Source organism: Malurus melanocephalus, unplaced genomic scaffold (genome assembly GCF_030028575.1).
Source record: "Malurus melanocephalus ecotype Western Australia unplaced genomic scaffold, MMel_1.1 scaffold_0, whole genome shotgun sequence".
NCBI lineage: Eukaryota > Metazoa > Chordata > Aves > Passeriformes > Maluridae > Malurus > Malurus melanocephalus.
The window spans coordinates 1,280,345-1,306,807 of NW_026623232.1; the positions used below are offsets into that span (position 1 = coordinate 1,280,345).

At 37.4% G+C, this 26,463-nt stretch overlaps 1 protein-coding gene across 4 annotated transcripts in view; it reads right to left on the bottom strand.

Annotated features, from left to right (window-relative positions):
- The window catches only part of STRN3 (striatin 3), a 59,986-nt gene extending 33,578 nt beyond the window's left edge, over positions 1 to 26,408 (bottom strand). For 3 of the 4 annotated variants that reach the window (XM_057388810.1, XM_057387368.1, XM_057389455.1), the window contains exons 1-4: positions 25,998 to 26,408; positions 6,981 to 7,084; positions 937 to 1,010; positions 229 to 310 (exon numbers count right to left, since the gene is read on the bottom strand). In XM_057388810.1, coding sequence (XP_057244793.1) covers positions 229 to 310; positions 937 to 1,010; positions 6,981 to 7,084; positions 25,998 to 26,324 — 587 coding nt within the window. In that variant the 5' untranslated portion in view covers positions 26,325 to 26,408. The remainder of the gene's footprint in view (positions 1 to 228; positions 311 to 936; positions 1,011 to 6,980; positions 7,085 to 25,997) is intronic. The other variant, XM_057388125.1, reaches the window with a different exon arrangement.
- Positions 26,409 to 26,463: the final 55 nt, after the last annotated feature.

Here is a 26,463-nt window from a genome sequence, read left to right on the forward strand (position 1 = left end):
AAAGGAACCTTAGTATTCACTGTTAAAAATGAATGCCCCTACATAATTTATGGAAAAATAAGCTTCACTATCCATCTCACAAGGAAAACCTTACTCTATACAGCTTAAAGCTCAGGACTAGTAAGAAAAATTAATCACTMTTTGCCCACCTCAGTTACTCTGTTTCATAGAGCTCCTCAAACTGTAGGGGCAAGTATGAATACACCAATATCCAACAACACTACTTACTGTCGCAGTAACTGTCTGCCTTGCTTCCAGGTCAACTGGCTATTYTGAGGTACTGCAGGAACCTCTGTATCTTTGGTATCTTCTGAAAAACACAGTGTCATAGTTAACATCTAACTTATACTGTTTTTAGACACAAACAAAAATTCCCATCAAACCAGAAATATGCACCATGATCCCTAGTTTCAACTGGGTATAAAGATACCCAAAATGTGGCACTTGTAAAACAGAAGGGGGAAAAACTGGGGGGTGGCGTATAAACCTGTAGATCACAATTTTAAGGCACACAATACAAATAAAGGCTCCAAGACTTCTCAAAGACCAACATTTCAAAAGAAGCCAAATGCAATTCTTTCTGTTAAATAGCCYAGCACTGCTAGGAGAAATGCTTTCTTCCATCTGCTTTGAAGAGCAAAATTGGTATTATCAACTTGACATTTACAACTGTAAAATCAGTTGCACTCCAGAAGAGCAATAAGGATAGCCTATTTTTTCTTCTTTGGAGTTTTTTTCCTTGATTTAAGATAAAAACATTCAGAAAGACTTCAAAAATAAAAAGGTCCATTAATTATGATTTACAGATTAAAAAATATTTACTCCACACCAAAACCTTCCTAGATATCTTCCCTATAACACCCCTAAGAGGGAGGTGGGAAGAAGATGGAAAGCTGCAATAAATTAAACAGACAAAACCTATTGTAAAGAAGTTACCTGATTCAAAAGTTGGCATTTTCAAGTCACCTTGGTTCAATTCTGTGCCATATTTTAACTTATGATATTTTGCCCTGAAAAAGTATGCAGATGTTCATCAAATTAGAATACAAGACTTGAATCAACTCAAAACACTCTACTATTCCCATTTAAAGCAACCACACCAACACTGTACAATTTATCCAACTAAAAGTGTTGCAGTAATTATTGTATCAAACAATTTATAGTCTTTCAAGAAYACAGTTTTGAGACAGTCTTTTAACAATTATTCACAATTATCAGGATTTGTAAGTTCTGCAAGAATTTGGGTTTTTTCCTGTGTATCAGCTAATAAMAGATTTCAAAAACCAGCAGGTTCAAGAACTTAGCAGAAATTATTTTTCCACTAGTAGAATAGTTGTACCACCATCTTAGGTAGCCAATCACATYACAATGAATTAACCCCTTATTTGGGATTAAGTGGGGCCTATATCCCACTGTCAATTTCCACTTCGATTCATCTCCTGCTCTGTTTGTTTATGACACCTATCCCTCTGAAGAACAATGTTAGGTAGTTTTTCTCATCATCTGTATTCTCTTACAGATTTTCTCCTCCTCATTGACTGAAGGCTTAGCTTCCAATTTCTACATAGTCCACCTATGTACATGTGCCTCAGTCCTTGCCATCCTTCTGATCTCTAATACCCTAATGTTCATCTCCCCGCCTCCTTCTGATATGCTAAGGCCTGAACAGCRGGCCCAAGCCTGAGCTGAGTTACAAGGTGAAACTTCAGCATGATGCAATTAATACCATTAAGATTCTTCAGTTAAAAATAGATTATCAAAACATTTTTAYTAGTAGTTTTTAATGCCAAACCAGCTGTTGTAGAGACATCTCTATAACCTTGTGWAAGATAAGCAGGAGATTCTCTCAGCTAATATCCCTGAAGGCTTGTTAGTAGGAGAAATCCTCCAAACCAATATCCCTAGAGGCTTGTTAGTGGAATATTTTAAGCATAAACCCTCCCAGCCATGGCCTGGGCTCTGGCCCTGGCTGGTCAGGAAGTGCCATCAGAACCAGATGTTTTCCGTACAAAACGGTAAACAAATCATTTGGAATTGTTCATCTGGGCCTATAAAAACTGGACCCCTTTTTGGGTGAACCTGAATCTCAACTACGAGTGGACACACCCCACATAATTTTCCCAATCACCAGAAGGGTTCTCCAGGTCCTCACCGCGAAATGGAGCTCCCCAGCAGTTGCAGACTCTGGATGAGGGTGAACTATTAAGGCAATTCGTGATATATCATTCTTAATCACTATTCTCCTTCTCTTGTATAGCAATGATTACATGTATTACCTTGCTTATTTTTGCTTGTTGCTAAAGCTGAATGAGTAATAATCTTATTGCTTTATCAAACGTATCCTCTTACTTCATGTTGCCTCAATATTAATAGTAAAACAAAACTATTCTTTCCGTTGCTGTCTGTGTCCATTCCATCACCCCCCTGAAATGGCAAAACACCATCACTTTCTAAAAAGTCAGTCTTGGTATACTATTTCCATGAAAGCATGCATGAGCCTTCAAAGTCTTATTCTCTACCCAAGCTGCCCATCAAAATGTCTTCAGTTCCCTTTAAACCAGAAATCTTWTCTGAACTACCTATGCTTATATTCTGCAATTCTCAAACTTAACCATTGATCTTTCACAGTTTTGACTTTTGTCTCATATATCCTTTTGCAAAAAGGTAAAGAACTCCAGGAGTTCTGCAGTAGAGCCAAGGTGAAAAATCTCTGTAAAAACAKTACCTTACTAGCCGTATTTCAAAGAAGCTTCCAAGAAATACAGTTGTCTATTATTCTAAAGGAAACATGGGACCAAAGGTAAAGACTATTCTCGCATTCATGAAACTTCTCAAGTAAAAACACACAATGGAACAAGTGCTGGACAAAATCAAGGATTTAAAAAAAAAAAAACTTCTCAAATGCCTGAGCCACTACTGCAAGTATTCAAACTGAAGATACAGGAACACCTCAAAATGGTGCCTGATATATTTGATGGTAAAGGTTTTCTTCTAGATTACACAAATTTCTGCTAAAATTGCAACYAAGAAGTCTCATTAACAAACTGTCAGTAGATGGCACTATTGACCCTTTTTAGTAAGATAAAACCCCTCATTTCATGGTAATCACATTGTAACTGAAAAATTGTGAAGCTGCTGAAGACTTTGTGTGACCTGAATCTGACTGCAAACTAAGAAAAATCCTATTTTTGAACTATTTTGAGTATGTTCATAGCTCAWCTATGCACTATTAAGACTGTCTACCACAGGTGCTCCCTGTAAACTGAGAGACAAAGCTTTGTACCACATTGTAACAGGGCAATGTTCCACTAAGCTTTCCAGATATGAAAAGTGAAGTGAAACACTGGAGAAAGTGATTATTGGCTCAAGACAACTGAAACACGTGCTTGCTAAGTCAATGCCATAGTGAAATGCTTGCTTTCAACTTAATGTTTGGGTTAAAATTTACTCTTTTTTTCTAAATTTTGCTAGTAAAAGTGAGCTGTTTAATCTCCTGAGAACATTGTTATGTTTTCCCATGCACCTGCCTCAGGGTAGAAGAAAAATCTAAACCCCTTCACGAAACTTGTCAAGCAAGTCTGGGGCTTTACAAGTACGTAATATGATTTATATGCTCTATAAAATACTGTCCATTTGAGGGGTAAAAAACTCCAAGCAACTCTAAACAACCAAAATGAAAATAATTCCAAGTTAAATGAAGTTGACAAAGTWTTTTTTTCTCAATTTCTAAATTAAGCCAATAAAGCACACTAATTGAAAAGCAAACATAAATTTCTTCAACTTAGAGCTGTGGCATACTATTTAGGAGCTGTTGGTCCATTTTGGAGTTAYAATTTCAAAACATAAACTAAAATTCTGCTTTAATTGGTCATTAGAGCAGATAGTGAAGCATCTGATCTAGAACTATACCAAAGACTAGCTACTATAAATAAACCTAAATACTGCTGCATGCAATGAAATCAGTTGTCTTTCACATCACAACTTCAAWTTTACAGCAAAAATTAATCTTATTAAACTCTAATCAACTATATATTTACCTATCTATTCCTTTCTCCATTGGGGCAATCACTACGTATTTTAAAAAACACCAACAAGCTATAGTGTTGTTGACAAGTCAGTGACAATACTCCTCCACACCACACATTAACTGAATTCTACAAGGGGCCACTTTTCAATCSTTAGAGTATTGACTTATCTACAGCTAGGTTTTCATGAGTGGAGAAGAGTGGAAGAAACAACATCCTAAGCTGATTTACCTGCTTCCTGCTATTTAATTGTTGAATCCCACCACTCAGTTGCAAGGGTATAAGTTAGCTTCAGTCCAAAACCCATGAAGCCAAAATATAACCACAGATCTACAATTTCAGCAAGTCTCATTAATTTAAGCACAACATTATGGTAACAAAATTTGGAGTAGAGTRGTTCAGAGTACAAAACAGACAATACCTAGCTAGGTCTGCAAATCCCCATGAAAGAATACACACTAGATACAAACAAAAAAAAAAAAACCCACGCATCTAACTGTATAGGACCTAATTTTATTACTGAAAAAAATTATACAGAATGATCAAAGCATTTAAGGACACTAAAATAATAACATTTTACTTGTCTAAAACATTATTACACATACTTAGAGATAAATACTAGAAATATCAAGCAACTTTGAAACAACTACTGCATTTTATGTAATCTGACACACTGATGTTCTGCTTCATAATCAATTTCTAGGAAATCGCAACAGCTGTTGTCTGGAATGAGTTTGTTCCTGCCTCCTTCTAATTGGTATTTCACTGCARGAAACGTTTTGATGGCATCAGGGAGTTAGCAACAAGAAAAGGAGAAAGAGGGTTGGGGGGAGTCAGGTGCAACACTGAAATTTGCAGTCAATAATCTTCAGGTCCAAAATTCTCGGAATTTTTTTGCTTTGGAGCTGGTGTATTTTCATTAGTTCTGATTCTTCACTCAGAAGAACAATGGCAAAMAGTAACATATATTATCCTGAGCATGGAGTGCAACAACCAAAAAACCAACACAGTATCCTTCTCTTCTATCCTTCTTGATTTACAGGCAAGTCAGTACCTGCTTGCTTTCAATTACTCAATCCATCATACTTTCACAGATCCCCCCTCAAACTACTGGGCATTTGTAGCTTCCTCATTGCCTCCCACACATTCACCAGCCAACTGAAGTTTCAGTTCCCACTACTAGCGAGCGTCATAAGAATTATGGCTGGAACTTAAGCCAGGATCCTCCTCTTGAAAACTATGCAGTGCTGGATTGTACCCACTAGCCACAGGAACTAAAGCAAACAGTATGTTCCTGCTGTTACTCTTCTGCTGTACATGTTTACAAGTTTCKTGCCCATTAGATGAATTTTAGAACTTCTTGGAAAGACTATAAAGGCAACTTCATTTCAGAAAAGGAATGAGGTTTTACCAGTGCCATTCAGCTTCAAATTGTGCATTCTGTTATAGGATGCCTTCACGCTTCAGCTGAAATTAAGTGCCTCTGATTTATCTCAGTAAGCAGAGAGCAGTAAGCTCTCACAGCTTTATGGTGTACATTYGCAAAAAGTCTCTGTGCAGCACACAGTTTATTACTGCCAAAACAAGCAAAACCTTTTCCTTCAACTTCAGAAAGTTACTTATATCTAAGACACCAGCATCTACCATAACAGCATATTATTTCTTTGACATGCTCAATGCCCTTTACACCTCAGGACCCTGCATACATTTCATCTGCCTTGAAAACAGCGTGATCTGTACACTACTTGTAGCACGTGAAAATGTAACTTTTAGTCTTCCACTGGCTGGAAACCCTGAGTTACTTTCCATTAAAAGGACAGGTCTGAATGAAGTAATAGATCCTTTCTGCCTATCACTTCACCACAAAACATGATGTGCTGATATGCTTTCTGTATGAATATACACTGTTTTCTGAAATCTCTTTATCCTGGACACTTCACACCAAAGAATGAAGTCATCTTGCCAAAACATTARGTTTTAATATGGAAACAACCAAAACTTACTTCTTTACTAGCCCCTTACTCATAATACTGATTCCTAATGTAAAACATATTTAGACATACTTACACTTGGACAACTAACTTAAAAATACCCAGTGARGTCTCACTACATTTTGCTACAGAATTTTACGTTTACTCTGGCAGAAATGTTCCCCCCAAGTCAAAATAAACAATGACTACATATTTTGTTGTCTGGTTGTCAAGATGCTTCACCACTGGACTCACCTGCTTTCTAAGAGCAAGGTAAAATTATAAATAAGAACTGAGTCCACTGTTGAAAGTATAGGAACATGACAAGATTATTTCCCAAGTGATTTTGCAAAATTAACTACCAATTTTGGTTAGATGAAATAAACCAGGCAACAAAAGAACATGTAGGTTTGAAGGACATTAGCCTGCAYAGACTGAATGGAATTTTAATGTTTTAAAGCAGTAAATAAATGCTAGAGAAAATGCACTAAATACGCAAGCATCTACCACATGGCGAAGAAAAAAAACAACTTCAAAATGCAGAAACAATTTTGAAAGGATTTTGTTCTGTCACAAAATATAGTTTTCCTCATGCAACACATACAACGTAGTCAAAAGAGCAGTATTTTTCATCCTTTYACATTTAATACAACTAAGGCACAGATAAAGGTATAGTAATAAAGTACAAACCCTTTGGGTATGTTCATTCTTATTCAGTATTATTGTAACTCTAACTCGGAAAAAGGAAACTGTCTATTTAAGACACAAATCCAAACATTTTGAAAACCATGCAACTTTTTAGTATAGAAGACACTAAGGTTTGTCAGGAAACACAAGATGAAGACAACCAACCTTAAAGACAGTTGACAGAAGGGAACATAAAATCATCTAATAAAGACAGTTTGCTTTGCTTAATGTGAGGGAATTCCTCTTAGTCTATTAAGTTTTCTAGGTCAGAAAAAAGGTAAACAATTTGTATACCTACCTTTCTTGTTTTAATGCATATTCTAACATTTTTATTCTTCTCACTAAATCTTTCTTCAAATTTTCTTGACCCTTTCTTTCCCCTTGTAAAAACGCTATCCGAGCCTGAAAATACACACACAAAAAAAAAAAGGAAAACATTTTATTCCATTCTGTAACCCAAATAAAGCAATAAAGTCTATCGCAGAAGAAAAAAAAGGAAGCAAGAAAAAGAAAAAAACTGTTTTGCATTAATTATTTCAGTGAGTCAATAAAAACAGAAGTATTTCTCCCTTAGACACTGTTATTTTCTGTTGAACACATGAACAGGTATTAAAARTCTGTGTAGTAACTCAAGAAGGCACAAATAGCAATCATACTAAACATTTTGTCCTTACAGCATTGTAAAGTTCTATTATACATTTTCTTCCAAACCCAAAGCCATACTAAATTAGGTACACTGCAGTTAGGAATTCAGCTTTTAATGTCACCGTTCTGCACAGATGAAGRAATGATTACATAAATTCAAATTGTGTTGTCACAGAATTTACAAATCCTTCATACAGGAAACACCTATTTTATGGATTCACATTTTACTTACTACTGAAAACAGCTGAATGCTAGAATATCAAGGGAGAACTGGGTTCAGTGTGTTCCTTTACATAGAGAAAAATAATGCTTTTTTTTTAAAGCATCAATCAGACTGCCCACCTAATTTAAAAAGGAGCAAGGAARATTCCTATGTGCCTACTAACCTAGTAGATAATAATTCAGCAGAAAATATAAACCACCTCAAATATAGAAAAAAATTATAGTTGAAAAATTAAGCTAGTATGTTTGTTGAGGAAAAAAATAATCTATTCACTACAAAGTGAAAGGACTTTTTTTTTTTTCTTTACTTTTGCAAGCCAAAATCCTAGGGAAGACAAGAGAGCTTGCAGATGTGAAAGGAAAATGTAGACAGTTGGATCCACCATTACAGGAACATCATTAGACTAACACTTTTGTCCTATGACTTTAAATTGACTGAAGTCACCGAACACTAATTCAGTACTAGATTCAATATAAAATTTCTTAGAAGAGGGATTTAAAAAACAGAGTAAGTAAAGTAGAGACCACATTGCTCTACTGAGCTCAAGAGCAATAACACAATTTCATTACTAAAGGAGGCATGGGGGGCGGCGGGGAGAGGGAGAAAGTGCTGTAATCGCACCTGATCTATCCTTGAARATTTTTTAAAAGAGAGTGGCTGGACATTTTCATTACTCAGTGGTTACAGCCTAAAACAGCCTAACCAGGGTGACAGCATTCTTGATTGCTCCTTTTTTGAGACCAAATGATATCACCATATGAGACTTCACACGTCAGCCCTGATTTTAGCCACTCTGGCCCTGTGCTCAATGGTGAACCAAATTAAAATATGTTCCTTTACCTGGCATAAGTTAACTACCCATTTAATCAATTAAAAGTCCTAGTGAGAACAAGGCAGTTATGAGTATTTCAGATAAAAGTCTGTTATGAAAGCACATGCAACTAAGCACTGTCACCTCTTGAGAAACAGTAAGGAACCAGTGTATGGTAACAGAGGGGCTGGGGGGTGGGGAGGAAACAACTGCTGACTCCATACCAAAAAACCCAAATGTACCCAAACAGATGTGTACTGGTTGCACAGATATTTCAAGATAAAAGGTAGAGAACAAGATCCAGAATCAGCAAACCCAACTATACTTAACTGCAATTATGCTAGATTCTGAAAAACACTCCAAAACTGACTCTAATCAAACAGAAAGTTAACAGCCTTCTGCTGAAAACTACAATTGCACATAATTTGCACTCCTCTAGTACCTAAGGCAGCAACTGACTAATTTCACAAGCTAACATGCTACCCCAATTTTCACTAGTCAATGCACAGTTGTTYCATAAATAACACAGTACACATAAAATTACAAATGTAGGTTTAAAAAAATATGTTACCTGCACATATGCATAACAGCATACTTCAAATACGCTGCCCACAGACTCTATCTACAAAAATAAACTCAGAACGAAATATTTTGGTATTTAATGAAGATTATGAAAGCTCTTAAGCCCTTTGACTTGAATGCAGTTTTCTACTTTTTCCAAAATCAAGTTCTTCTGTAAGCAATGGTCTTCTCACCTTTCATACTTTGTTTCCACTGGCCAGCACACTTTTATAACTATTGGACAAATCTTATTTGCCAGCTGCAACCGTTATTTCAGCCTCAGAGAGGAAAACAATGTAATTGTAATCTACACAGAGGGAGGCATCTGCTTCCTATATGCTCAGCCAAACTYTTTCCTTATGGAAATGCTTCTGGAGTACCTAGCCAAGAAGGTAGTCCCCATACTCAAAGGTATTGCCTAGATCTCATACTTTTCAACCAGACACTTTCAGGAGCTACATGATCTTTAGATTAATAGACTACAGAAGTAATGGTATAAAAATAAAATCATAAAATAACAAAAAAAATTGCCTTACAAAAAGAAACTATATATATATATATATATATATAAAGAGCCTTTTACATAAAATAGTATTTATAACAATCCAATAGGATGAATAGAAAGGTTACCACACAAGAATACACTTGGTAGTTGAGGCTATGGCATTTTTGTCATTAGCAGACTTCCTTTAGAACTGCATTCTGTAATTGCTCCTATGTATGTTTCACTGATTCTGGGATTTATTACTTTTTTTCTYGTTGTAACCATCACATGGGTAAAACATAACAGAAATCATCTACCCAGAAGTTAAGAGCTCAATCTCTGGAAATACAGAAAATCAATTTAGACTTGAGGAATACTTAATCATTAAGACCTTCAATACAAAACCAAGAATCAGAACACTAAAAATTTGCTGTCTAAATTAATCAGCCTGCTCCCTTCAGTCTTCAGCTGAAAGAGAAGGATGGGTGTCAAAACTGTCCCCACTACTGCATGATCATGAGTCCTATGAATTAACGCAYCTCCTTTTTTGAAAAGCAGTAAATCTCAGGGTCAATAGAAACACAAAGTAAACAGATTGCCCTCAGGGCTGCTGRACCTAGGTTCCATACTCAAAGACAAATGCTTAAAATATTATCTCTACATAATACAACTTCCACAAACCTTACATATTAATTTCCTTTGAAAYTGTTCTCAGGAAAGACAGATTTGATACAATTTGTAAATATATTGATCATTTAAGATTGTCTAGCACTGGGAAAAACTGGGAAACAAAACAGCACGCAACAATCTCGTACTCACCTTTCCACCCCACACTCCATCCTGCCCAGTTACAACCGAATTCTTTCCACTGTCTTACACCAATTTGTAACTCCCTGGGTTGATACTAAGATGAGCAATCCTCCTCCTCATATTTCTGTCCCTTCTACTGTGCTGACATAGCTGCTTGTGTTGACACAAATCAAGCCTACTAAGGAAATCATTCTATTTATTTTTTACTTAGTTCTGAATGACATCAGTTTCCTGACCCTACTCTGTCTGTACAGCCRCGGGAGTAACTCAGGCTGGCACAAGGGATACAAACAGGATATTGGAGGARCAGCCCTTTTCAGTAACAACAAGGTCTTAGATCAGCCTAAACAGATCATGATATCATAACCTGCACGTCCAGGGCACAAGAGTTTCAAAAACACAATCAGAGAGAATAAAAAAGTCAAATACAATACAAATCTTAATTCWTCTCAATTGAAAATTCAATCAAAATGCTTTTTTTAAAAAATATATTAGCAAGATCATTTCTTAAGGGGGAGAAAAACACATTCTTTTATAAAACATGTCATAGTTCTGTAAACAAAAATATGGCCATGCATAGCTTAAAAAATCCACCCAATAATCCAAATTTACTTGTGCAGAGATTCTGTTAAAACATTTTTCAACAGGGATAAGGACTGTGCTTCCAATYCTTCAAAGCCTAACCAAGGCTTTAATTTTCAGGGCAGGTTCCTTCTCTTCTATCAGCCTGTAAATCTTCCTATTTTCAGAAATCCCTGAGATCCGCTATGTTTCTACAAAACTGACGTATAATAACTGGGCTCTCTCCACACCATGGCTCTCAGCTGCAAGTAAGAGTACCACCACACCAACTTGCTCAGCTTCATTATGAAAGTGAATTCAGGGAGCTTTGAGAAGTAGCTAAAATGACAGATACTTTGTATTTGTGCAAGGATGCATTAAATAATGCCTGAAACTAGGCAAGATAGAATGCAAGGATAAAAAGAATTACTGAATAGCTACTTGAACAGTATGGATCCCACGACAAAGAATTGTCGGGGTTAAAAACCTACAGAGTGCACATAAAGGAACAAATAAAAATTCTAACATCTAATATTCTAGACTTTGTAAACTTAGTATTGTTTTAATAGCATGCTGCATTTCAAAATACAAGCATTTTGTAGTGGAAAGGGGTTTTATCTTTTAAACAGGAAGTCTACCAYACTCAAAACAGTCAACAGTCTTTCACCCAAACTTTAAGATCTCAAACAAGAAACTGAACTTTTCCTGACATGATAGGAATAATTAAGATCACTTATTACACTGATACTCCACATCCCTAGTATGCAACTATACTGCTTGATCAAAATGTAATGGAAAATTTAAAACTTTAAACTACTAAAAATACTGTATTTCATACAGAAACTCACACACCAAAATTTAAAGAAAAAGTTTCCTGGGAAGAAAATGAGGATTTTTTTTCCCCTTATTTTGAAGAACTCCTAMAACTTCAAAATTATTCTCTGCATTTCATACAACATCGCCCATTGCAGCATTCACATTAAAATTGCACTTTATTGTTTTAACTGCCCAGAAATGCCTGACAATCTTCACATAGATCAAATATATTTCTCTTAGCCATTGATAAAAAAGGACGTAAGGCATTACAGCATCTTGGGCAGGTAAAATTGCATATGGAACCTAAAGGCTATATAATAATTAGGATATCCATATAGGATTTGATGGTCTTACTTTACTAATAAATTCTGACATGCAGTAGTAGAAATACTTGTTAAGCATCTCAAACCTAGGAAACATATTAAAGCAAAAAAGAAGCATGAAAGAAACCTGGCTGGTAAAGCATGAAAGACTGATTAAAAGCCTTATCTTCCACTGTTGAAAMACTTAACATTTTCCCATACAATTCAAACAATCAAATTCTAATGAGTTTACAACCACAGTCGAAAATCCTTTCCATTTCAGTTCTAAACATTGTTAACTCTTAGTCCCTGAGAAGTTTATTTTTTAAAAATCGACCACATGTAAAGTAATGCCAGCTACAATGCAATGTTTGTGTTTTGTTTTTCTAAAGTCCATCCAGACTCCTAGAAAGAAGGCACAAAAGGCCTGCAGCAATTTTAAAAGAAGTACAATGCATTGAAAATACTCAGTGTACACTTTAGATATATGCTTATCCTAGTAGGCCATGTCACACAACTCAAAAAAACAGAACATTTTATCACACAATAATATAAATCTAATCTTGATTTTAGCTGTTTATTATGCTGACAGTGAAGTAGAACACTGGTTTGGAAAACTAAAAATACTGGGGAGGTGGAAGATTTGACTCCTAGCAGTCATTTAAGAGTGAACACACTCTTCAACAAATACAGTCTGAAACTTCATCTCCTTCAGAACATCTAAACATGTGAGTTTTAGTGCATTCTTACAGATCTGACTATGTAATTATTGTGATTACAATTAATCCTTAAACTGTCAACTGAGGACTAAAAGAAGACACTTTGACTACAATCAATAAACATCTATATAAATTAAAACAAATCTTTATTTTGTGAATTGAAGTCTCAAGATTCTCTCTCTAGTAAATTGTGCAGTACAATAAATGTCACTGGTAACATCAGGATCATACATATTTCAAAGGTTTAATACTTTTAAAGATCCTGCAGAACAAAAAGTAATTGAAAGACAAAACCAAAAGACACCACCTCATATTTTAACAGAAAACCTTTACTTCATAAGGTAAGCTCAAGTTGAAGATGTGGGAAAAAAAAATTAATCAACTAGTTAAGACCAGTGGTACATTTGAACATTTGAAAACAATGAAGACAATTTTCTGCACAACCTTACAAACAGTCAAGTTACAAATCAGGACAGTTAACTACTTAATACACTTAAGAGTAGCAAAGTTACAAAGATGTTTCCTGAAGGTTACATTTTTCCAGATATTTTTCATTTGAGCAGATGAAGGTTTTTTGCTTCCCAATTTATACTTCTTTCAGACTCAAGTGATCACTTTATGACAGCTTTTTAAAAGCAAATCCTAACCACTAGCAATGTGACGTGCCTGAGCAACTGTTGGACGAGGGTAGTAGAAATAAGAAACTCAGCTAGTTCTAAGGAGGTTAATGGCACAACTGACACATAAGAGGATTTACTCATCCATAAGTCCCCATCAGTTCTGCAATGGGTATGGAAAAGACTAGGCCTGCAAAACTTTGTCCTTTTTTCTWCCCAACTATCATCACATCACTCACATCCAAAGATTTGCCTCTTCATGACAGGGCCAAGTACTGTCAAGTTTAATGAGCTTCTTTGACCAACTTACAGAAAATCCAGCCTTCAATTCTGTTCTTTTCTGTGCTAAGGCCGAAGTCCTAAGTTACAACTTAACTTCAGCATACCACTGCCTTCATTCTGCCATTCTTCCTTAGAATTTTTTCATGGAATCTTTTTTTTTCTAGGATTTTTAGAGCCACTCTCTTAACCAACATGGTATTTAAGAATAGTACAGCAACAGAACTCATACAATTAATAATTCTGGTTTTAAAGTCTAACAACCCTCTAAACATCATGCTTTGTAAACAAATCAACTGTCTGTAAAGTAAATCAACTTATATCCAGTACAGAGAAGTCAGTGGAAATGGGAAGGAAAAAAACCCAGAGTCAACATGTCCAAAAAAAAGTCGAACGCGGTAAAAACAGTGGATTCACACTCTACTAGCAATCTCCTCAAGGACTAAAATGTACAAGTCTAAAACCGGGAAACTATAAAACCTTCTTTTTTGAATAACAAATGCAAGTGYCTTAGGAGTTTATCATTCATTGACCACTCTTGTAGTAAAGTGATCTTCATGCAAGAATAGGCTTCTAAAATTTTGTTTCAGTTAAAAATTTACCAAACACTGAGCACATTTAATTTATAAATTAGTTTTCCTTTTCAATTTCAGTAAGAGACACTCCTTCAGAAAGGTAAGCTCCTGCCTAGGAATGTGTGAAAGAACTTCCATCTTCCTGAAAGAACATTCCATTCTGCAACATTCAACTATTACATTTACTTCAGGAGAAGTGAAAATAATCTGGTCATTATCATCAATATACTGTAAAAGAACTACCAAAATGCTCCATGCCACAGTGTAAGAATATGAGTCACTGTCCCTGCATACCAGCTCTCCTTCTCCCCACAATCAGACATGAGACACAAGATCCAGCAAATTTTATCTGAAGGCCATTAAACAGACATTATTTCCTTTCGCGATTGACAGCTAACAGGAATGCTTGGAGCCACTACATCACCTAACTAGACACAAATGCTCATTTGACCTCRAAAAATGCTCACTCATTTTTATCTCCAAGTTATTTTCTTCACCAGTATAARTATAATTCTACTGAGGAATTACAATCTTTCCATTCAAATATCAAATGCCATCACTCAAGATAATCAAACAGCCAAGTAATAAATAAGCAGCACAAGTAATTCTTACTAGTTATAAACACTATCCTATGAGGTGTCTGAATATCATATTTCAACCGCATTTCTTAAGCGGGCTGAACAATCCATGAAATSTGTTTCAAAACAAGATCCAAAGATTTTAAGGCAGTCATGTTCCTAATAATAATTWAAGAAAGCTCTGCAAACACAAGTTAAACTAATTCTCTTTACAGTTCATATGGACAACGTAAGTATCCTTCCTCAAAGAACTTCCTGAAATCTGACTCACAAAGCAAAACTAATAACCCTAAATCTATTTTCTTGACAGACTTTCTACAGAATTTTATTTCATGTCAGTTTTTCCAATAAATAAAATAACAATGTAAGTGTTCATATGCCTTTTACAGAAGTTAATACAGGATGTTAGGTGATCACCCATCCCATGATGTATTTATCCAGCTGCTGGACATTTTGTCCTGAAGGATACTGTGAGAGATGATATCAAAAACTTCACTGAAATCCAAAAAGATTTTTTCAACTGGCTGCCCTATGCAACTAAGAGGGAATTCAGTTTGATAAGCAGGACGTTCCTCTCATGAAGCCATGCTGGCTGTGACCATGGATTGCAATGTCTTTCAGGTGGTTTTCAATAGCTCCCAGAATAATCTTCTCCGTAATTTTACCAGTCACTGAAGTGAGATTGACAGGCCTGTTGTGACCAGGGTCATCCTTGAAAACTGGGATGTTAATCAGCTTCCAGTCAACTGGCACCTCTCCAGATTGCAAGATGTCAGTCAATTTTTTTTTTCCACTGATGAGAAGAAATTTTTATTGAATGATTATTTGGTAAGAAATTATTGAAGTTTTGCACTTTTAAAGTCCATTAAGCCATGGTATTTTCCAAATGTCTGCACTGGAAAAAACCCACAACACAACTTCACCGCCAATGAGAAAAGCTGATTCCTGCCAAAAATATCAGCCAACTTAAAGCATTCCCTCCCCCAATTAACAAGAACTGTACCCAGTATTTCATATATAATTTTTCTATTTTTAAAYATTTTGTACATTATTTATTCCAGTCTGAACTGTTTAAGAGATGCAAAGTTTGTGAACAGTACTTTCTCTACAGAAAAACTGATGAAAATAGACACAGACAAGCTTGTGGACAAGCATGAGTCGAGTCACCAATTCAACAACCAACAGCAAAACACTCCGTAACAACAGATCTGATAGTGTTTCAAACACTTGAGAAATACTCTTGACCGTCCTAGCTGACACCACAGAGCAGCAAGTATTTTTAAAACTTTTAGCAYCATCACTGATACCACTTATTAATGAAACCTTCTATACAAAGTAATGCTAAAATAATGCCTAAAGAAAYTTCATTGACTCTGAAGTCTCCAAAGTAGTTTTCTGTCCAGACCCAAATTCTCATATTTAACCATGCCACAATAATCAGATTCAAAAGAAACTGTTAAATGTGCTTTTATCTTTTCTCTATATTACTGAAACACAGATAATAAGGGTTCTCAAGATAGGTCTATAATTTCTACATAATGCTACAGAATGGCCCCAACTTACASCACAAACTGATAGCAAAACACAGACTTAAGTTCAGTGGAACCAGAACAATTGTAAGGGAAATTCTTAAATAAAGGTCAAGATTATTTTGCAATTACTGAGTCTTAGAATTTACACTGCAAGTGTTCTTGTACATTTGCTTCTAACTTTAAGTTTTCAAGAACAACTTCTGGCCCCAGACAGGTATATTCAACAACCCACCAACAAACTATTGAACTACCTGTACTTCAATACTTGCTATCAATAATCTGCTCAGGTCTCTTATTTAGTTACTAAACAAAAAGGTCATTGCCTTGCTCAGTAGACACTAGCTCTGTTGACTACATTCCATCTATTACCATATAGACAGCACTGGCTTTCTTATCATTTAACACAGCCATGCTTAAGAATCYCTCACTAAGAATCAAGAAATCCCTTAGTTCCCTCAGTTCAAGGGTCCAGTTCTCCATTTTAGTCTAATGCCTTAAGAAAAACCATGGGAAGAACASACAAACTTAATAGCAATAGATTAGACTACAGAGCAATTGATGGCTTCTTGTGAATCCATYTCTATTTCCTCTTTGTCCCCATGTAGAAAAGATTCAAAAATTTTAATTGTATAAAAATTATTTCAGTGTTTTACAGTTGAGTGATTATTTCTTTGGCTGATGTACCAAAAGAAAAAAAAAAGAAAGACCAAAATGAATCAAAAACACCCCCAGAAACATCCAAAGAAAACAAGAAACTACAACAAAAAGCAGTTACCCAACTTCACACATACATCTATCACACTATTTACACACTCTCACTGGGATTTTTAAGGTGAAGTAAACAGTCTGCTGTGTCACGTCCCTTAAATGAAACCGTTTTCTACTGTAAATTAAAAAACCTCTGTGTAAGTCTAAAACCCAGTGAGGCATGTATTAAGGCTACCTCTCAGACTGCTTTTTGACTTAGCAAAAAAGACTGAATTCTAAATGGATCAGTCTTCAAGATTTATTTCCAGACCTCAAAGTGTTTTATGTCAATATTTCAGCATTCTTTTCAAAACTGTTACTAAACAATGGGACATCAYACTGCAATGTTGATTCTGCCAGTTCTGTACAAATCACAAGACAGAAATCGCTTCCAATTCCTGTATTTATAGCTTCCCTTATACCACTTACAAAGCTAGGGATCATTCAGGTGTTTTAATAATTTCTTTCAGCAAGAAGTTCACAGAAATCGCGGAAGAAAACAATTCAGCATGACTATTTCAGCACAAGTTCATCCTCAATTACAATTGCTCATTCTGCCATTATCATCTCTATTTTCTGCATTCCTCCCAAACGCATGAATCTTGCAAATAACATCTTTGAAACAAAACCTAAGAGTTTTGTTTCACCTAGTTACACACCTTGGACCATTTCTGTCTAAAAACATTCACACACAGTCTTTTAAGCTGCTTGACGTTTTTGGTAATACATTATGCTAGTAAAATTAATTTCTTTCCAATAAAGTCACCACTACAACCAATAAGACTAATTATATATATATGCACCAAAAGACAATACTTTAATTTAGTAAGATTAAAAGTATCTTTACTGTCAGTGCCACTATATTGGCACATTATTCCATTACATKAAGCTACTTTTGACAAAGTGCCACATTTGGAGCCTCATTAGATACTTAATACTAAATAGAAATTAGAATATTGAGCTCATTCTCTTCACTATTATTAGTATTTGTAGTACAAGAGCACATAAATAGGAGTGAAGTTGTATACTTTGTAGTGTGGCAGGTTCTCACAGTCACTGTAGAGCTGGAAAGGGAAGGGAGGAATTGCACTGTCGCAAACATCYTCAAGAATGTACACTACCTTTCCGAAACGAGGAACATCTATTTATTATTTAGGAATCAGGAAGAAAGTATAACTCACAGCAGACTGTGAACACAGTGATCTGAACTGACCTAGGCTGTTCTAGCAAGGAACACTCATATCAGTGTTCATCAGCTGCAGGTCAATAGCACACACTCCCAAGGGACCATAGAAAGCAAGAACTAATAAAGTGTTTGAATGTAAGAAGCCATACATATAAAAATATATATGTATACATACATATATATTAAAGAACAGAATCCTACCAAGTGTAGAGAGCTTTGCATTAAGGCAATGGCAACACTGACAATAACAAAATTAAATATAATCAAGTTCATGGAATTAAAAGCTGTGGAAGAGTAAGATAGTTAAAAGTGTATAATGTAGTATTTTCAGTGAGGCATCACAGAAAGCTGACAAGGAGTAGGTATTTTGCACCTCCTAAATGTTAATCTGGTTTCCTGGCACAGAGCATYGCCAGCACTCTCTAATTTACACCACTTTACCACAGAGTTAACAGAGCCAGTTGTCCTGCCTTCTATCAACACAACTGTACTAATCTTGCTAAAGACATGAAACAGAATAGGTATTATAAAATTTGTAAGCATGTTTAAATGTTCTCCTTCAACTTTCTTCTGAGTTGTTTGCCAAAGCAGTATCTGTTTTTTTTCCCAGGTTCTCAAGGTGTATTGCAGAATTCTGTTCTTGCACCCTGGGGTTTCACCCTCAAAGAATGCAAACCACCAGAGTTTCAAGTTAATTACTGGAGTCAAGCATTCTCCAGCTTCTTATATTGGTCACTGGCATAAAGTCAGGGGACTTTGGGTTTTTTTCTTCTAGGAGGGATATTACAGAATCAYCAACCTCAAATTTGGTCGCAGTTAGGGAATGACCATATTTGGGGTGAAAAGAAAACAAGGTGAGCAAATAGAAGAAAATTTACAGCAATCAACCCATTAAAATATATATCAGAAAGACCTTCAAACATCTGGACTTTCTGAAGTTCATTCTCCATTTCAGGATCATTTCAATCAGCATTCAGAGAAGCATGCTTTTTTTTCAGAACGTTACAGTCACCACATGCATGATTTTTCCATGCACAATAACTTCAAATCAACCTAGGAATGCACTTCATCTCTCTTTAACTAGAATTTATTCCGGAATCATAAAAATGTATTTTTACCTTTAATTGCCAACAGCAGGCTACYTCCAATCAGACATTTTTACCAAGATACTATAGTGGCAGAAAAACCTACAGGCTGCTTAAATTCATGCTTTACCTACAGGACTAGTCCTGAAGAACTGTCAACTTCGTAACTGGCTCTTAATACCTGTTGGAGTTGCACATATGAAGGCAGAAGATATCATTAAACTAAGTATCCTGCTGAGCATGGCTTAGGATAAYTCAAGAAGAGTCTGAGTGACAAAAAGTAACCAGCAGAGAGCCAAACTAAGCTCTTGCAAGTCATACCTTTGTCCTGAAGATACATCAAATCACCGGAGGATCCAACYTCCCCAGCCACTCTCTTCATCAGTTAGGAAAAATAAATTCATTATCACTTTCTCCTGACTTCCTAAATGACAAKATGGATCAAGAACATCTCCCCCTATCTCAAAACCTACTTTCAGTGTGAAATAAATAATTATACCAACAGATACATCAACCCTCAAAAAAAATTCTCCAAAGGAAGATTTCCCAAAGAGACATTAAATATGCAGAGGTGTGACTGCAGTGAGTCTAAGAAATAAAATGCATGCCCAGTGTTCAAAAAAAGAAGCAATTCTTCACCAGGAAGTGTTAYATAATTTATCTGCCATGCACTTCTACATTGTGCCTAAAAGAAAACCTYACCAGAGTAACAAAATAACAGTTCTGTGCACTAAGTAAGAGTATTATTATTGCAAATAATCATTTATAAAAAGCCAATTATTATATAGTGAAAAAACACTTCTATACCAAGTGTTGCTAGAAGTGAGTTACGTAGAAATAATATTCCAGAAAAAGTTACCCAACTACTACACTGACCAGTATCCTGTATATAAATCTCATCGCTATCCAGGTATTTCCTGTTCCTGTTTTTACATGGARCTTAATGTAACTCCATGTCCTGTACTCTTTCATTGTTTTGCCTCCATGAGGTGAACCTYAAAAGAAAACTTTAAAGAAACGTTAAAAGATCTAAATCAACTATTCCAAAAATAAAATTGGAAGAATGAGGCTATCCATATACAAAAAGCTAGCATCTCTGCAAATTTTAATCTGGAAGTCTTGCCAAGATGCCTATGAAGAAAGACAGGATTAACCCAGACACACAGAAGAACAGACTTTCAACCTTCAGTAAGCAGGCACCTGAAGCTCCACCAGAGGCAATGTCCCTCCCTGTTAACACAGTTGATTTAGCAGCTTGTGGAAGCCACACTAGGAAACCCTTGATTAGGTTTAATTTACCTCCACCCAAAATACACACAACTCTCAATTCAATGCTTAAAACTTAAAAGGGACTTAATTCTACAAAATATGTAGCTGTTTTCACCATTATCTTAGAAAAATGATAAATGAAAGAGAAGTTTCTGTTTTAATTTYCTGTATGTATGCTATTTTATATAGAAAAAAGATTGCTATTAAAAAAAGGTATTAGATATTCAAATATTGTATGAATAAACATTAAGTTATTTCTATCAAGAGGTATTTCTGCACCACCACAGCAAGCACCTTAACAGTTTGCACAAACAGCCAGTTCAGATRCATGTATTACCCACACATCTTGTGGTTTTACAGGTATCACAAATAAGAATGCTGATCAACTTTTTACGACATACTTAATTTTATTTTCAGTCAGTGTTGATCAAGTATCCCTTCAGTTTTTTAAAGGACTGATTTAGAGTTAGTTAAGTTTAATTCCATAAAAAATACCTGTAAGATCCAGTGAAARAGCAGTTTATCAATTAATCATGTTTACAGCTTCAACTATTCAGAATGCAATTGATAAACAATCTTCTAGGTAAAATACACTGTGCATTTCACAACAGTAACATCTGGATTTCCTGTCTTAACCTGACATACTACATCACAATTAATGCCCTTGATATTAATCAGGGTTTGTCTTGTAAGAAAAACAGTATTGAAACAGCATCAAAACAGCACAAAATATATAGTCAAACAAGCAAACCAAAGCATTTTCCTGCCCATAGCACAGACGTTGAAACTAGATRATCTTTAGGGTTCCTTCAAGCTCAAACTGTTATGTGACTCCAATTCAAAGCTACCTCATTGGTCAGGAGAATATAAGAAGAGCTTGCCCTGCCAGACCACTAGACCACCAATCTGAGTGTGCCAYTCCTAACCACGGGCTAACAGGCAGTTCCACAGGACTAGCATAAAAACAGAAGAATAAACCTCACAAATAATTTCAAATCTCAGAAAATTGTAAAACAGACAGTATCTTTGAATTTAGACACCCCTAGGAAACTTTCTTCCACGAACTTATCCAAACACTTTTTGACCCAAGAAAATGTTAGCATTTATAAAAGTCCCCCGCAMGAAATGCCACTAATTCCTGAAAGGTCAGTTTTTTAAAAAAATATTTATATTTACTGCATGCTCCCTTGTTGCTGAGACAGAGATTGTTTCCAACAAACTAATGACCATTTTACAATCCCCATAACCACTTCCACTTGCAATCTATCATCAAGACAAATTATTTGCTTGCCAAAAGCAAGGCAAAGCCTATGTTATGAAAAGAATTAATTGTTCTTCCAACTTTAAGAGAAGAGAACACTCCCAATATTATCCTGATGCCCCCTTCAAACCTGCAACAAAGTAAAACAAGGGACATACAGACAAATATTTCAGCAATTGATTCTTACTGAAGAATTRTAATTCTTGCAATTGTAAATGCTCAAATACAGCATGACTATATACACACTCTCAAYATGGGCTCATTCTGTTCACAATATCAACACTTTCATATATGTTATCTCAAGATACATTTCTTTTCTAAAGAACATCCTGTATAAAATTCCTTCAATGAGCCTGTTCTGCCACTCCCAGCAGAAAGGAAAATGGGGAGGCATGCAAGTAAAATCTGGTATCTTGGGTTTTGGTGGTTTGGGGTTTCCAAACACCTAAAAAAAGAATACAGAATGTTAGGAAACATGCTTCCATAATGTCTCTGAATATTTGGGAAAAAGAGCATTTGTAAAATAAGATAAACTAGGAAGTTCAGTTCACCAAATATGTCATTTTATAGGACAGAAAATATATTAACAATCATAGTAATTTTAATGCACATTTAAGTCACTTAAGAGGTTGTAYAATGTTTAAACCAAAATTGCATATAATATGTTCTGAGTGTTTATGTTTCTTAATTATTCTTCCTATTCATTAAAGCATTTGGAAGTATCATCTACTCGTAATTCTTTCCCAACACATTCTTGTTCAGAAAACTGTACAATTGAGACCTTTATTCCCCAGACAAGCATTATCAGCCTGCAAGCCCCATAATAAAGTGGATCTCTCTTGATTTTCCCCCTAAAGTTGCAAGCTTTCCAATGATACTCCTTTTTGACACAACTTACTCTTCCTTAAGAGTTTCTGTAGTGCATCTCTACAGTGTTTTCATACTCAAGTTTCTTTTTCTTTTAGGATACTTTGGAGCCAATCACCACCTTGAACAAACAGTTATTTCTAACAAATAGATAACATTCAATAGGGACTAGCTGTAATTCCATRTGTAATTGTGCACAGATGTCTTAGAAAAGGTAGATAATTTATCTCAACATAACAGCTACCAAAATCAAGGTCATTAGAGTGGCAGATCTTTAAGTTCACCAACAGTGAACAGATCATGTCCATTACTTCAAGTGAACAAGCTACTATACAAGGCCCAACAGCTTTCTTTCAATGCAGCAGTCAGTGAATGCTTAAGAAGTCACTGCAACAGACAGTATTACAAGTGAAAGAAGTGTACTATGTTTCAAGTACCATACTCCTGATATTCGACATTTCTCTACTTGATATTGGTTTGTACACACAGATTTGTCCAGTGACTATGCTGCTTCACTTCTGCACACAAGCAGAACAGCCACGTACCTGAGAAGCTGGAAAGACTGCGTAAAATTATTAACCTTTTAGATTCAGTCTGATGCAAATGTAGACTTAAGTCTACCGGTACAAGACTTCACATCCAAAAGGCCCAAGACCCTCTGTCAGTCATTACTGCCATGGCATAAACCCCAACACAATGAAGTAACACATACTTTAATTTATTTCTAAAAGTGTATCCCATAGGTAGAACAAAAAAACCCAGCCATTACAAGATCCCAGAAACAATAAGCTGTTACTGCAGATCCTCTCTTCCTTCACCATCACCCCTCTATGCAAAGAGCACTCCTACTAAAGGTGGCTAATTCTTCCAAGTCACTTGAGCTACATGGGTAAAGAAAGGGAGTGGGTGGATAAACCACACAGGAATCCCCTTTATTCATGCCACAGATAAGAAAGTATCTTCTTCTTAGGAATAATAAATTCTTTGATCAGAACACCTAACTAAAATCACACATATGGCTAAGTCATTTGGTATTCCACGTATTTTTATAAAGCAGATAGAAAAGATATAAAGAACTCTCAATTGCCAGCACTGAGAAACAATGTTTAGAGTTTACTGTCATCTTAAAAGACTGAAGAAATTAGAAGAAGGAAATCACCTGCACCAGTAGAGTTGTAGCTAAGTCATCCAAAACCTAYTTCAACATATACTATCTACTCTCATTCTATGGAATTACTGTTTTCGTTTCAACCCAGGAGGTCCCAATCATCMAAAGACTCACACTTGTACCCGGCATTACACAAATGAAACTAACACTCTCGTTAGTTTCAGTGTACAAAACTGTTGTTTGGGTTCCAAATTTTTAGTTTTATTAGCCACAAAATATGCTGTGACTTCACAACTTAAGTTGTGAACAAAAAACTCCACAGGGCTAGTAAACATCTATCTTCAAAACACATTCTCAACACATTCCTGTATCAGCCTTCACCATTATATAGGCCAAGACCTAAAATCCAAAGGTAATGTCCTCCCCCCTTCTATCCTGGGCTTCTGAAATTATAAAAAATCAACCCAAAACACCCTCGTGAATAGGAATTGTGCAGCAACTCTGCTGTCTCAGTCCCAGGACATATAGACTCATATGTGAACCAACACATACATAATCTGGGTCAGAACTGCTCCCATTCCTCCATAAATATGCAACTGAAACCGTATGGCCAGGGACAACAAACAGCAATCACAAACAAAAAGCAGCAGAGTTGGCCACAGTGCATCAGGGAGTCTAGAGGACACGTGAGTTCAGAGACGCACATTATCAGTCAGACACTTTCCAAGTCTCCAAACTGCTCTTCCGTATGTAGAACAAATATTTCAAACTGTTTTTGTCTGGTAATGAACAGCAATAAGCAACTTATTTATAAGCATAATGCTGTATCACTAACACATTAGAGAAARCAAGAAAAACAGTCAACTGCTCTCCACTAAAAACACCCACCGATGTCCATCACAGAGGTCAAACCCAGCCATTCCACAAGGTTTAAAATGGCAAGGCTAGCAGTAAGTGAAAGAAACAGTAAAACCTCTTCATTTGTTTCCCTTCGTGTTTCTTTTTTAAAATTTTTTCTTAATTATAGTTGTAGCAAAAATAGTGCAAATTACATGCTTATTATAGAGCCAAGAAGTTCTAACGAATTTTCCAGGCTCAGGTAGAGTTCTTGGTTCTGAAATCCAAAAGCAAATGCCTTCAAACATCGGCTGCTGTTGCAGTGATGGAACGCTACTTCAAGACAGAAACATTCACTTGGTACAAAAATCACCAAAATCTTTTTTGGAAGCAATGAAGTCTGCTAACATTTTTTAACATTGTTATTGTGTACATTTCTATTCTATAAAAAGATAATGGCTCCTAGGTGGATACCTCGCATTCAGTGGATTTTGTAATCTGTTCATAAACTTGTAATAGTCTACATGGAATTTTATTTTTACTTGCGAAAGTAATCAGTAAAATTATTCAGTTACTAAAAGCAAAYATTAGTGGCCAGAAATGTATATTGCAACTCCAACGTTTGCTCTCTGTCCTGAAGTTATTCGATTTCCGTTCCCGAAACGAAGCTGGTGGTTTTTTGTATACTGAAATGACCACGCTGCAGACTTATCGACCCCTCTCTCRTCTCCGATACGAAATCTCCAAAGAAGAGTCCAAAAGAAAAGAGAGAATACATTCTGCCAGCCTCAAACTGCATGCTCGGCTAAGTCTTTTACTTAAGRTTTAGCTGAACGCCTTTCCCTCCTCCTACCCTTGCTCGGGAGGTACAATYCTGCCTCCTCCTAAGTCCCGTTTTCCCCCCAAAGCAGAGCTCCCTGAGCTTGACGGAGACATCAGTCCTTCCTCGCAGGCCGGAGGCTCTTGCTGTCGGCAACCCGCACGGGGCCGAGGAGCCCCGGAGTCATTGTGCTGGGGGAGCCGACCGCAGCTGTCAAGGCGCAACGCAGCTCGCTCCTTCGGCGGGGAGGAGGGGGAGGAGGGTCAGAGCCCCGCGCCGCGGCAGCGCCTGCCTGCCCGCCCTTCCCCGGCCACGCTCCGGGCTGCGCACCGCGGCTCCGGCAGAGCGGCCTGCGGGGCCGGGGCCGCTCCGGAGCCGGGCGGGCGCCATGCTACAAACCAAAATGGCTGCCCCGGGGAGGGAGCCCGGCTCGGGCCTCCGCCGGTACCGCCGCTCCGCCCGCCGGACCTCGCCCAGGTCCCGGCCTCGGGCCGCGGGGACCGGCTCGGCCTCGGGGGCCCCGCGGATCCCGCTGGCCCGGGCAGCGCTACCCCACACTCCGCGCGCGGCCCGGCCCCCGGAGCCACCCAGGCTAGTCCCAGCTCGCCCTCGCCCCCCGTACCTGGAGCTCGGCCCGCTCCACCTCCCAGTGCGCCCTCTCCATCTCGAAGCGAGCCCACTCGTGCTGGATGTAGTGCAGGATTCCCGGGATGGTGTAGTGCTGGGGCCGGGACAGCTCGGCGGGGCCCGCCGCCTCCTGACCGGCCGGGACCGCGGGGCCCTGGGGCTGCGGCTGTTGCCCTCCTCCTCCTCCTCCGCCGGCTCCAGCCCCCACGCAGCCCCCACCCGACTGCAGGTTCATGTTCCCACCCGCCTGCGGCGGCGGCTGCTGCGGTCTCGGGGCGGCCGCCATCCCACCGCCTCCTCCGGCTCCAGGGTGCTCGTCCATTGTCTGCGGGGAGCCCTCCTCCTCGTCCCGCGGCGGGGGCCGGGAGCAGGGGCCGGGGAGGGGGCGAGCGGCGCTGGCTGGGGCGGGNAGCGCGGAGCCGCCGCCAGCCGCCATTACAGCCCCGCGGCCCTCCCACCCT